This window comes from Hemiscyllium ocellatum, chromosome 17 (genome assembly GCF_020745735.1).
Source record: "Hemiscyllium ocellatum isolate sHemOce1 chromosome 17, sHemOce1.pat.X.cur, whole genome shotgun sequence".
Lineage (NCBI taxonomy): Eukaryota > Metazoa > Chordata > Chondrichthyes > Orectolobiformes > Hemiscylliidae > Hemiscyllium > Hemiscyllium ocellatum.
The window spans coordinates 1,646,506-1,659,816 of record NC_083417.1 but is presented as its reverse complement, the minus strand read 5'-3'; the positions used below and the strand labels follow the sequence as shown (position 1 = coordinate 1,659,816).

The 13,311-nt window shown below is 43.3% G+C and overlaps 1 protein-coding gene across 6 annotated transcripts in view; it reads right to left on the bottom strand.

Annotated features, from left to right (window-relative positions):
- The window catches only part of zc3h18 (zinc finger CCCH-type containing 18), a 248,614-nt gene that overhangs the window by 71,488 nt on the left and 163,815 nt on the right, over nucleotides 1–13,311 (bottom strand). For all 6 annotated transcript variants that reach the window (XM_060837894.1, XM_060837895.1, XM_060837893.1 and 3 more), the window contains one exon: nucleotides 8,058–8,192. In XM_060837894.1, the coding sequence (XP_060693877.1) occupies nucleotides 8,058–8,192 (135 nt within the window). The remainder of the gene's footprint in view (nucleotides 1–8,057; nucleotides 8,193–13,311) is intronic.

Sequence of the window (13,311 nt, the reverse complement as noted above, 5' to 3'; positions counted from 1 at the left end):
CTTAGAAGGGTGGGTTAGTAAATTCGCGAACGACACGAAGGTTGGTGGAGTTGTGGATAGTGACGAAGGATGTAGTAGGTTGCAAAGAGGCATAGATAGGATGCAGAGCTGGGCTGAGAGGTGGCAAATGGAGTCTAATGTGGACAAGTGTGAGGTGATACACTTTGGACGGAGTAATCGGAATGCAAAGTACTGAGCTAATGGTAAGATTCTTGGGAGTGCAGATGAGCAGAGAGATCTCGGCGTCCATGTACATAGATCCCTGAAGGTTGCCACCCAGATTGACAGGGTTGTTAAGAAGGCATACAGTGTTTTGGCCTTTATTAATAGAAGGATTGCGTTCCGGAACCAGGAGGTTACACTGCAGCTGTACAAAGCTCTGGTACGGCCACATTTGGAGTATTGTGTACAGTTCTGGTCACCGCATTATAAAGAGGATGTGGAAGCTTTGGAAAGGGTGCAGAGGAGACTTACTAGGATGTTGCCTGGTATGGAAGGATTGTCTTACGAGGAAAGGCTGAGGACCTTGAGGCTGTTCTCGTTAGAGAGAAGAAGGTTGAGAGGTGACTTAATAGAGACATTCAAGATAATCAGAGGGTTAGATAGGATGGACAGGGAGAGCCTTTTTCCAAGTATGGGGACTGCAAACACGAGGGGACACAACTTTAAAGTGAGGGGAGATAGGTATAAGACAGATGTCAGAGGTAGTTTCTTTACTCAGAGAGTAGTAAGGGTATGGAATGCTTTGCCTGCATCTCTTTCTTAAATGAATCCAGAGACTGGGCCTCCACTGCTCCCCAGGGCAGAGCATTCCACACGGCCACCACTCTCTGGGTGAAGAAGTTTCTCATCTCTGTCCTGAATGGTCTACCCTGTATTTTTAAGCTGTGTCCTCTGGTTCGACACTCACCCATCAGCGGAAACATGTTTCTTGTCTCCAGAGTGTCCAATCCTTTAATAATCTTATATGTCTCAATCAGATCCCCTCTCAGTCTTCTAAACTCAAGGGTATACAAGCTCAGTCGCTCCAGTCTTTCAGTGTAAGCTAATCCAGCCATTCCAGGAATTGACCTCGTGAACCTACACTGCACTCCCTCAATAGCCAGAATGTCTTTCCTCAAATTTGGAGACCAGAACTGCACACAATACTCCAGGTGTGGTCCCACCAGGCCCCTGTACATCTGCAGAAGGACCTCTTTGCTTCTGTACTCAATCCCTCTTGTTATGAAGGCCAGTATGCTATTAGCTTTCTTCACTACCTGCTGTACCTGCATGCTTAACTTCATTGACTGGTGTACAAGAACACCCAGATCTCTTTGTACTGCCCCTTTACCTAAATTTATTCCATTTAGGTAGTAATCTGCTTTCCTGTTCTTGCCATCAAAGTGGATAACCATATATTTATCCACATTAAACTGCATCTGCCATGCATCTGACCACTTACTTAACCTGCCCAGGTCACCCCGTAATCTCCTAACATCCTCCTCACATTTCACCCTGCTACCCAGCTTTGTACCATCAGCAAATTTGCTAATGTTACTATTAATACCATCTTCTATATCATTAATATATATTGTAAAAAGCTGCGGTCCCAGCACTGATCCCTGCGGTACCCCACTGATCACTGCCTGCCATTCCGAAAGGGAGCCATTTATCACTATCCTTTGTTTCCTATCAGCCAACCAACTTTCAATCCAAGTTAGTACTTTGCCCCCAATACCATGCACCCTAATTTTGCTCACTAACCTCCTGTGTGGGACTTTATCAAAAGCTTTCTGAAAGTCCAGGTACACTATATCTACTGGATCTCCCTCGTCCATCTTCAGAGTTACATCCTCAAAAAATTCCAGAAGATTAGTCAAGCATGATTTCCCCTTCATAAATCCATGCTGACTCTGACCTATCCTGTTACTACTATCCAGATGTGTCGTAATTTCATCCATTATAATAGACTCCAGCATCTTTCCCACCACTGAGGTCAGACTAACTGGTCTATCATTTCCCGCTTTCTCTCTCCCACCTTTCTTAAAAAGTGGTACAACATTAGCCACCCTCCAATCCGCAGGAACTGATCCCGAATCTATCAAACTCTGGAAAATAATCACCAACACATCCATGATTTCTCGAGCCACCTCCTTCAGTTCCCTGGGATGTAGACCATCAGGCCCCGGGGACTTATCAACCTTCAGACCTAACAGTCTCTCCAACACCAATTTGCAACATTTGAAAGGCAACTGGATGGGTAAATGAATAGGAAGGGTTTGGAGGCATATGGGCCAGGTGTTGGTGGGTGGGACTAGATTGGGTTGGGATATCTGGTTGGCATGGACAAATTGGGCCGAAGGGTCTGTTTTCGTGCTGTACATCTCTATAGCTCTCAGTGTTATGGTGGAGGAGGCCATTCAGCATTTCATGTCTGTACCAGCTTACTAAATGAGCATCGTGACTTAGCTTTCTCATTTATTTTCCTTTTCTATTTCATGCTGATTCACCTGGAACTGAATTCTAGGACAAAGTGAGCACTGTAGATGCTGGAGATCAGAGTTGAGTGTGGGGTGCTGGAAAAGCACAGCACGTCAGACAGCATCGGAGGAGCAGGAGAATTTATGTTTTGGGCATAAGCCCTTCATCAGGAACTAATTTATAGCCAATTTAAATTGTGGTCTATCTGGGTTAGACTCTTCCCCTACCAATCTCTGATACTGTACTCTAACCTTAACCATATTTGCATTCCTAGCTCTTGCTTTTAAATCTAACCCTAACTTCTCTGCTATTAACTGGTTAATTTCTGCAAATCCCTCAGGTTGTAGTAACTGACAAAGCTATTTTCAAATCCATATAACAGTGGTATAATTCACAAAAAATCTTAACAAGGTTAACCTCAGGAAGTCCCAGTATTCCTATTTGTATTTTAAATTCTGCACGAACACAAAACTGGTTTATGATCCAGGACCAGATTGAGCATCACTTCCCTATTTTCCTAAATACCATCAGCTCTGAGGAAGGGCCATTTAACCTGAAACGTTAACACATGTGCCACGCCTGCTGAGCATTTCCAGCAATTTCTGCTTTTGTTTCTGATTTACAGCATCCACGATTCTTTCCATTTAAAATTTTTTAATATAGGTTGACAATTTTCAAAATCAAGAGGATTTATTGGAAGAATTGAGTCACAAGATTTCATGGCTCTGAACAAACAAAAATAAACTTTACTACACAGTATTTGAGCAGTAACACGTTCTACAACACACAGGGAACCGGGGAAAGGTCTCAACTGGGTCCAGTCATACCTGGCACAGAAGTGGTTCTGGTTATTGGAGGTCAGTCACCTCAGCTCCAGGAGTTCCTCAGGGTCATGTCCTAGGCTCAACCATCTTCAGCTGCTTCATCAATGACCTCTCCTTCATCATAAGGTCAGGAATGGAGATGTTTGCTGATGATGGCCATGAATCCATTGCTGGTTGTCAGAAAATAACCCATCTGGTTCACTACAATCCTTTAGGGAGGGAAACGGCCATCCTTGCCTGTTCTGGTCTACATGTGACACCAGATCCACTGCAATATGGTTGACTCTTAACTGCCCTCTCGGCAAGTAGAGATGGGAACAAATGCTGACCTGGTCAGCGTCACTCAAATTGCATGAAAGAATGACACAATGTTCAGCACCATTCACTTCGCCTCAGATACTGAAACACTCCATGTCTGAAAGCAGCAAGACTTGGTAAACCAGATTCTGGATTAGTGGTGCTGGAAAAGCACAGCAGTTCAGGCAGCATCTGAGGAGCAGTAAAATCCACATTTCGGACAAAAGCCCTTCATCAGGAATACAGGCAGAATGCCTGAAGGATGGAGAGATAAGTGAGAAGAGGGTGGAGGTGAGGTGAAAGTAGCATAGAGTACAATAGGTGAGTGGGGGAGAGAATGAAGGTGATAGGTCAGGGAGGAGGGTGGAGTGGTAGGTGGAAAAGACTTGGACAACATCCAGGCTTGGGCTGAAAACTGGCAAGTAACATTCGCGCCACGCAAATGCCAAGCAATGACCATGTCCAGTAAAAGACAATGTCACCATCGCTTCTTGACATAACAGTGACATGACCATCACTGAATCCCCCACTATTAGCATTCTGGGTGTTACCACTGACCAGAACCACAACTAGAATTGCCATATAAACGATGGTTACAAAAGCAGGTCGAGGCTACCAATCCTGCAGCAGGTAAGTCACATCCTGGCTCCTGAAAACCTGTCCATCATCTACAAGGCTTAAGTCAGAGTGGGATGGAATACTCTCCACTTGCTTGGATTAGTGCAGCTCCAACAACACTCAAGAAGCCTCACATCATTCAAGACAAAGCAGCCCACTTGATTGGCACCACATCCACAAACATTTCTGCAGAAACTTGATGTCCGTGTCAATATGTGTGATCTTCTCCACTCTGAGCTAGCAATACGTGGTCTTGATGGTAGCCCTAATGTGAAGTGCCGGTGCCTTCGACATGGATACCAATCGACACCACCAACTGCTGGATCAAAGTGGAGAAGATCGCACATATCGACATAGACATCAAGTTTCTGCAGGGATGCAAGAAAGCAGAGAAGATCCCAAAAGGAATACAGATCACAAACCTACTCAAGTTGACATAGACTACACTGAGAGACTCTGCTGTCACACCTCTTGCACTTCTCAATCATCTCATACATTAGCTTGACAGCAGACACTGCAATCTTGAAATCGAGATACAGTTCATATTCTCAGCTTGGCACTCAAGCTAGCTGGTCAGCTATGAGACACACGAGACGATGGAATTACGCCACTTACAAACACACCAACATCAGGAAATATGAGGAACTTGGTATTACCATCAGCAGTTACCAAGGTATCCCCAGTACTATGGTTGAAACCGGTACCTCCACAGGAACGTCCATCAACTTGTCTGACCACATTCTTCAGCTGGATGAAATCAAAGTTCTCAGCTGACGGCTCAATTTTTGCCCAACTACCAAAATGGACCTCACTGGTCTCGCAGCAGACACAGAGGAATTCATCAGATGAATGAGATTTTGGGGATTCTTCCACAAACCCCAATTTGTCAGTAGCAAGCCTAATGATACAGCCAATAAATTGGAACAGTCAACAGAGAGATCCACAGTACAGTGACAAAAGATGAGTTGAATTGGACCCCTCTGGAAGGCCGCCAACAGAGGTTTGACATCTATGCTCAAGTTGTCTGGAAATGCGTCAATGAGAGATTCATCAGCCGCACTCAAGATAGCTCAGAACATCACCCAAGTACACTGCAACATCATCCACACTCTCAAGACCAACCGCAATGTCATCAACAAACCAGCAAAGGAGGAGGGGCCATTGTCATATGGAATAGTATGGACTACTGCAAAGATGCGTGCTGATAACGAACAACCAGAAACCCTATAGACAAGTACTGCTGATCCAATCAAAGAACACTCTCGTCAAAGCAACAGACTGATTAAGACCTTTGATCCAAACCTTCAGAGTATCTGGTGCACCCTCATCCTGCATTCTTCTCGTATAGGAAACTTCTCCTGCCTTCTGAAGATACATAAAGCCAACAGACCCTGATATCCCATCATATCAGGAAGCGGGACCTTGCTGGAGAACATCTCTGGCTGTGTCGAGGGTATCTTGAAACCCATTGTACAAGGAACCCCCAGCTTCTGTCGTGACATGACAGATTTCTTACAGAAACCCTGCACTCATGGACAAGTCGAACCAGGAACATTCCTCATTAAAATGGACATTTCGACACTCTACACCAGCATACCCAATGATGATGGCATCACTGCAACAGTCTCAGTACTCAACATCAACAACTGCCAATTTCCAGACGCCATCTGACAACTCACTTGCTTCATTGTTGACCACAACATCCTCATCTTCGACAACCTGCCCTTCATCCAGTCACACAGAACAGCCATGGGGACCAAATGTGTTTCCCAATACACCAACATTTTCACACATTCGTTCAAGCAAGACTTCTTTGCTGCACAGTATCCCCAACCAATGTTATACATCAGATATGCCAACATTGTATTCCTTTGGACTCATAGCGAGGAATCACTGAAACGAGATCAACAAGTTTCAGCCCACCATCAGACTTACCATGGACTACTCTTCTGAATCAGTCTCAGTTTTGAACACACACGTCAGCTGAGAATGGACACCTCAGTATTTCACTCCACTGTAAGACCATGGATAACCTCGCAATGCTTCACTTCTCCAGCTTCCACTCTGAACACCCTTAAAGATGTCATCCCCTATGGACAAGCCCTGTGCATACACAGGATTTACTCCGACGAGGAGGAATGTGATGGACACTGGAAGACACCCTCATAAGAACGGGATATAACGCTTAGCTCCAATATGTCACAGCAAAAAGTCACAACAAACCTGTCAAAAGACACGTGACCTGACCAAGAGTACCCTTTGTCATCTAGTACTTCCCTGGAGAGGAGAAACTATGCCATGTTCTTCACAGCCATCAACCTGTCACTGATGACAACGAACATCTTGGCATAGCCATCCTTACTTTTCACTTTCAAACAACTGTTAAATCTCAAAAGACCATCGTTTGCAGCAAACTATCCTGCCTTAATGAGAACAGTGACCACAATACCACACAGCCCTACCACAGTAACTTCTGAGAGACATGCCAGGTTATCGACACTGGTACTACCATCACACATGGGAACACTGTCCGCCAAGTACACAGTAGGCATTCCTGTGACTCGGCCAATGTTGTCTATCTTACATGCTACAGGAAAGGATACCCTGAGGCATGGTATATCAGTGGGACCACACAGAGCAAACACATTACACCAATCCCGTCAGAAGACACGTGACCTGACCAACAGAGACCAATGACAACAACAGATGTATGGATACCGTACAACTGTTGCCAGGCAGGAGCATTCCCTCCCAGTCGGGATACACTTCAGGAGTCAAGGACATTCAGTCTCCAATCTTCGGGTAAGTGTCCTCCAAGGCAGCCTTCAAGGTACACAACAATGCAGAACTGCTGAGCAGAAACTATTGGCCAAGTTTCGTACCCATGAAGACTGCCTCAATTGTGATCTTGGGTTCATGTCGTGCTACATAAAACTCCACCGTTCTGTTCTGCACTTATAAAATCTCCCTTACTGATCTATTTAAATACCATTACCATGATTACTTGTTATAATCTCTCCACCTTCATTAGTTTGTACAGTTTTGGATTATGTGTTACTTTGGTTAGACTTTTGTTATGTGAACCTTATACTTATCACGTTATTCCAGCCATTTGGTTTGTGTCCAGCACCATCTTATTTTTGAACTTTTGTAATGAGCTCTCTGCCTCAAATAATTGGATCATGAGTCATCCCTTCACTTGCTATTCAGCTGTTGACACTTTACTCACACCATCTGACACTTTCCATCAACTGAAAAGACTTGTTATTCTACCTGTAGACACTCTACTCACACCATCTGTACTATTTTTTGACGTTCTTAATTACCTGGAATTATCTTGCAATGATCTCTGCGCTTGTGTGCTTCTGTCCATTTCACCTTATAAAAGAGCAGCATTTATGAATTCAAATAAACCTGTTGGACTATAAGCTGGTGTCGTGCAACTTCTGACTTTGTCCACCCCAGTTCAACACTGGCAGCTCTACATCATGGTTCCCAATCAGAGGCAGCAACCAAATTAGTTCACATTTACACTTTAAAGCTCACTGCATTCTAGGTTAAAACCTATTTGTTCATATTTTCATGTAATACATGGGATATGAAGGGAAAATGACTTATTTTGTTTTTCAGGAGGAACATCACTATCTATTTTATTGAAAGCGTGTAAGGAGTGAGAATTAAAGGGTCGCTGAAATTAAGTTTTATACCTATGGTATCCTTGGTACAGGAATGAAAATAATTATATTGAATAAAACAAAGTACATGACATTTTATCATCATAAAAATTATAATAGATCTCTGAAACTATGAACAATGTTGTACTGAGGAAATATGATAATCTGATAACCGGTTTACCTTTTTGCTGAGAGAGCAGGGGCATCTCCACCTGCACCAACACTAGGTGCTCCCCCTTTGGCCTTTGTAATGGCAGCATCTTTCGCTCGGGATGGTGATGGAGTTGGGGAGGGTGAGGATGAGAATGACCGGGACCTGAGGAAATCATACCATTCAATGAGTTGCATCATAACCTGAATGCAGTTTTCTACAATTCCCTCCCCAATAAGACTGTTTGAATTCCACACTCAACCTTTCATTAAAGAGGTCAATAAACAAATAAGGCTTGAGTACTCAATCATCAGAACAGATTTCGCAGACTTATTCAACTCCTTCTCAATTAATGACTTCAAAATGGATCAGAAATACTTCTTCTTTTAAATCAAAAATGCAAAGAAATGCGCACACTTGAAATGGATTATTACGTCTGAAAACATTGGTGGTCAACTGCAACATTGGAGCAATTAAGATTATTGAATTAAAAATATTATCTTTCTCATAATAATTTGTCAAATTAACTTTGTTCTGTGAAGAGAAAGAGCTATTTATTATGCATTGCTGATCTGGCTCTTCGTGGTGTTATTTCTAGTTCCTAATTTCATGATGGTCACCTCCACCCGATCACAACTTGAGAAACCAAGCCTTTTTCGCTCCACTGATAAAAATTGGGACATGTAGCAACAAATCGAGCAGCTGTCTCCATTACATGCAACAGGCCCGATTGTCAGTTGTGCCCAGGAATCTCTTAAACATCTTTGCCAACTTTCAAAACTGCCTGCCCAAACTAATTCAGCTACTGATGCAAAAAAAAAGTCATGCAATTATGCTGGTAGCACTTAAGCCCTTTATCCCCAAAGAACTTTGCATGTTGTGTTAAGAGTTATATTCGATGATGCTGGTAGGAATTTTGCTTTTCATTACGCAGAAGCTCAAAGTATGTTTCTTCAAGATTGATTTGGTGGGGAAGGCAATTTGGTACATTCAGAAGAACCCTAAAAAGCCTATTGTAATAATCAATTGGTTCAATTTTTTTTTGAGTTCACTGCTCAATTAGGAGTTGGAGTAGGCAATTCAGTCCTTCAAGCCTGCTTCACCATTTAACTTGAACATAGCTGATCTTATCCTAGTTTCAACTCAATTTTCCTGCCTGCTCCCCACAGCCCTTTATTCCACTTTTCATCAGAGACATATCCATTTCTTTCTTGAATCTATTGATTGATTTTGCCTTGCCTGCACTCTGGGGCAGTTCCAGATTCGCAACCCTCTGAAAAGAAATACTTTCTCCTCATCTTAGTCGTGAACCTATCTCCTCTCATTCTATATCGATGACCTCTTGTTTGAGACTGCCCCAAAGGGGGAAAAGCTGTTCAACGTTCACTTTACCAATCCCCATTAGCATTTTATATACCTCAACCAGATCTCCCTCATTCTTCTGAACTCCAACGAGTACAGGCCTAGGTTATTCAACTGCTCCTCGTACAACAGCCCTTTCATTCCTGGAATCAATCCAGTGAACTTCCTCTGCACTGCCTCCAGTACCACCACATTCTTCCTCAAGCAACAAGACTAAAACTGAACACAATACACCAGGTGTGGTTTCATCAACACCTTATATAATTGTAACAATACTTCTTTCAAATCATTGATAGGCACAGCATGGTAACAGACCCTGTGGTCCAACTAGTCCATGCTGACCAAGACCTTTTGCAAGAAACGCTAAGGTTCCATTTGCCTTTCTAAATAGATGCTGCACTTGAATAGGCACTTTCTCCAATTCATGATCAAGAACACCCAGATCCCTCTGAATAGATGCACTTTGAATCTTCTTTCCATTTAAATAATTTGCTCTTTTATTTTCTGGCCAAAATGGACAACTTTGCACTTATCCACATTAAACTCCATCTGCCAGACTCAGGCCCATTCTCCAAGCCTATCAATATCCACCCGGAAATCTTTATGTCCTCATTACAGACTGCTTTCCCACTATTGTAGTCACATCTGTGAGTATTGCGCTGTTACACAATCCCAGCTGGCTAATTATTTAGATAGACTGTAAACAGCTGAGGTCCAAGAACTAAACTTTGTGACATGCCACTAGTTATAGTTGCCATCCAGAGAAGGACCCATTTATCCCAACAGTTAGCTTTCTATCAATCTGCCAATCCACTGACCAAGTCAATACTCCTCACTTAACCCCCTTCTAGATTAGACTTTAATGCAGCAGCTTGTCAAATGCCTTGTAGAATTCTAAATATATCACATCCACCAGATCCCCAATACCCACTGGATCTCAATATCCAACCTGCCTTCCAGCAAGATGTCGGCAGGGTACAACGCTCTGCCTGGAGCTCCTCTGCTCCGCCTGCTCTTTATCTTTTTCGTTCTTTTTTGATTTTTGTTTTAGTAGCCCCAGAGTAGCTTGAGGGGAAGCAAATCCCAGAGCAGCGCAACTTACCTTTATGCAGCTGAGTGCCAGCGCAGAGTGGACTGGAGGCTTGGAGCAGAGTGGGACATTCGTTGAACTGGGGCCTGGCACAGGTGATCAGACCATGTGCTGAGTTGCTATTTGAAATTCTTTACTGGATTGTAATGTCAATTCTTAACTATGTTATAACTATCTTATTTCTAATTTACTTTTTATCTTATGCTGTGAAAACAGAAACAAGATATTACATAAATACAAGATATACATAAATGATCTGGAAAAGGGCACTGTTGATATGATCAGCAAGTTTGCAGATGACACGAAGACTGGTGGAGTAGCAGAAAACATAGGGGACTATCAAGGAATACAGAAGAATATAGATAGACTGGAGAGTTGGGTGGAGAAGTGGCAGATGGAATTCAATCCAGGCAAATATGAGGTGATGCATTTTAGGAAGTATAATTCTAAGCAAATTATACAGTAAACGGAAGAGCCTTGGGAAAAGTTGATGGGCAGAGAGATCTGGGAATGCAGGTCCATTGTACCCTGAAGGGTGCTGCAAATGTGGATAGTTGTCAAGAAGGCATATAGTATGCTTGCCTTCATTGGACGGGGTATTGAGTATAAGAGCTGGTTTGGCCGCATTTAGAATACTGTGTACAGATCTGGTCACCACATTACCAAAAGGATGTGGATGTTTTGGAGAGGGTGCAGAGAAGAGTTATGAAATTGTTCCCTACAGTATGGAAACAGGCCCTTCGGCCCAACAAGTCCACACCAATCCTCCAAAGAGTAACTCACCCATACCCATTTCCCTCTGACTAATGCAGTTAACACTACGGGCAATTTAACATGGCCAATTCACCTAACCCGCACATCTTTGGTCTGTTGGAGGAAACCAGAGCACCCAGAGGAAACCTACGCAGACATGGGGAGAATGTGCAAACTCCACACAGTCACCCAAGGATGGAATCGAACCTGCGATCCTGGTGCTGTGAGGCAGCAGTGCTAACCACTGAGCCACCGTGCTGTGTTGCCTGGTATGGAAGGTGTGAGCTATGAGGAGAGTTTCAGTAGGTTAGGATTGTTTTCATTAGAAAAAAGAAGATTGAGAAGAAACCTGAGTGAGGTCTACAAAATCATAAAGGGTATAGACAGGGTAGATGGAGATAAGCTTTTTCCCAGGGTGAAGGATTCAATAATGAGGTCATGCTTTCAAGGTAAGTGGTGAAAGGTTTAAGGGGGATATACGCAGCAAGTACTTTACACAGAGGGTGGTAGGTGCCTGGAATGTGCTGCCAGTAGAGGTCGTAGAGGCAGGCATTTAAGATGCATCTGGACAGATGCATGAGTAGGTGGAGAGCAGAGGGATACAGATGCTTAGGAATTGGGCGTCAGGTTTAGACAGTGGATTTGGATCGGCTCAGGCCTGGAGGGTCAAAGGGCCTGTTCCTGGGCTGTAAAGTTTTTTTGTCCTTTGTTCTATATTAGTTTAGTATCTCTGCCGCTTCGGATTTCAGTATTATTACCTCGCATTTTTCGTCCTTTTAAGGGACAACATTTATTTTCACTATTTGCTTCCTTCTTTAAAAAAATTAGATTCCCTACAGTGTGGAAACAGGCCCAACAAGTCCACATCGACCCTCCAAAGAATAACCCACCCAGACCCATTTCCCTCTGACTAATGCACTTAACACTATGGACAATTTAGCATGGCCAATTCACCTGACCTGTACATCCTTGGATTGTGGGAGGAAACTGCAGCACCCGGAGGAAACCCACACAGATGCAGGGAGAATGTGTAAACTCCACACAGACAGTCGCCCCGAGGCTGGAATCGAACCAGGCTCCCTGGTACTGTGAAGCAGCAGTGTTAACCACAGAGCCACCGGGCCGCCCTATTCATATTTCCATTCTGTGCAATCATTGTTTGAAGAACACTTTTTTGATATTGATCCTAAATGTGCTGAACTCTGCTTGCTCTCCAAATTCAATTCGTATTAATTTAGTTTTGCTTAATACCCTTATCTACTTTATTAACCATTTAGATATCCACATTTTTGCATTGAGAAATCCAGGTTTTCACAGTTCTCATAACATAGATACTGAAAACTAGAGATTTTTCTCATCATCCTTTGAAGGGCTGAACGGTTTCTTTCGTGGTTCAGTGGCCAAAAGTGAATCCAGAATAGCAAGCTGACCAAAGCACTACATAGTGTGGCAGTGGTACTCAGGGGTTTGTACTTTACTATTAGGCTATATAAATCAACATTATAACAGATTTATTCACAGCTGCTCTCCAATGTTGACTGTTTACTAAGACGGGGACAGTGACCACAACTGGATGACTTTTACTTTAGTGATGGAGAGGGATAAGTGTGCGCCGCAGGGCAAGAGTTATAGCTGGGGGCAGGGAAATTATGATGCAGTGAGGCATGACTTAGGATGTGTGGATTGGAAAAACAGGCTTCAAGAGAAGAACACTAATGAGATGTGGGGATTGTTCAAGGAGCAGCTACTACGTGTCCTCGATAAGTATGTACCAGTCAGGCATGGTGTAAAGGGCCTTGTGAGGCAGCCGTGGTTTAGTAAGGAATTGGAATCTCTTGTGAAAGGGAAGAAGGCGGCATATGTAAAGATGAGGCGTGAAGGTTCAGTTGGGGCGATAGAGAGTTATAAGGTAGCCAGGAAGGATCTAAAGAGAGAGCTAAGAGAAGCGAGAAGGGGACATGAAAAGTCTTTAGCTGGTAGGATTAGGGAAAACCCAAAGGCTTTCTATAGGTATGTCAAGAATAAAAGGATGACTAGGGTAGGTATCGGTCCAGTCAAGGATAGTAGTGGGAAGTTGTG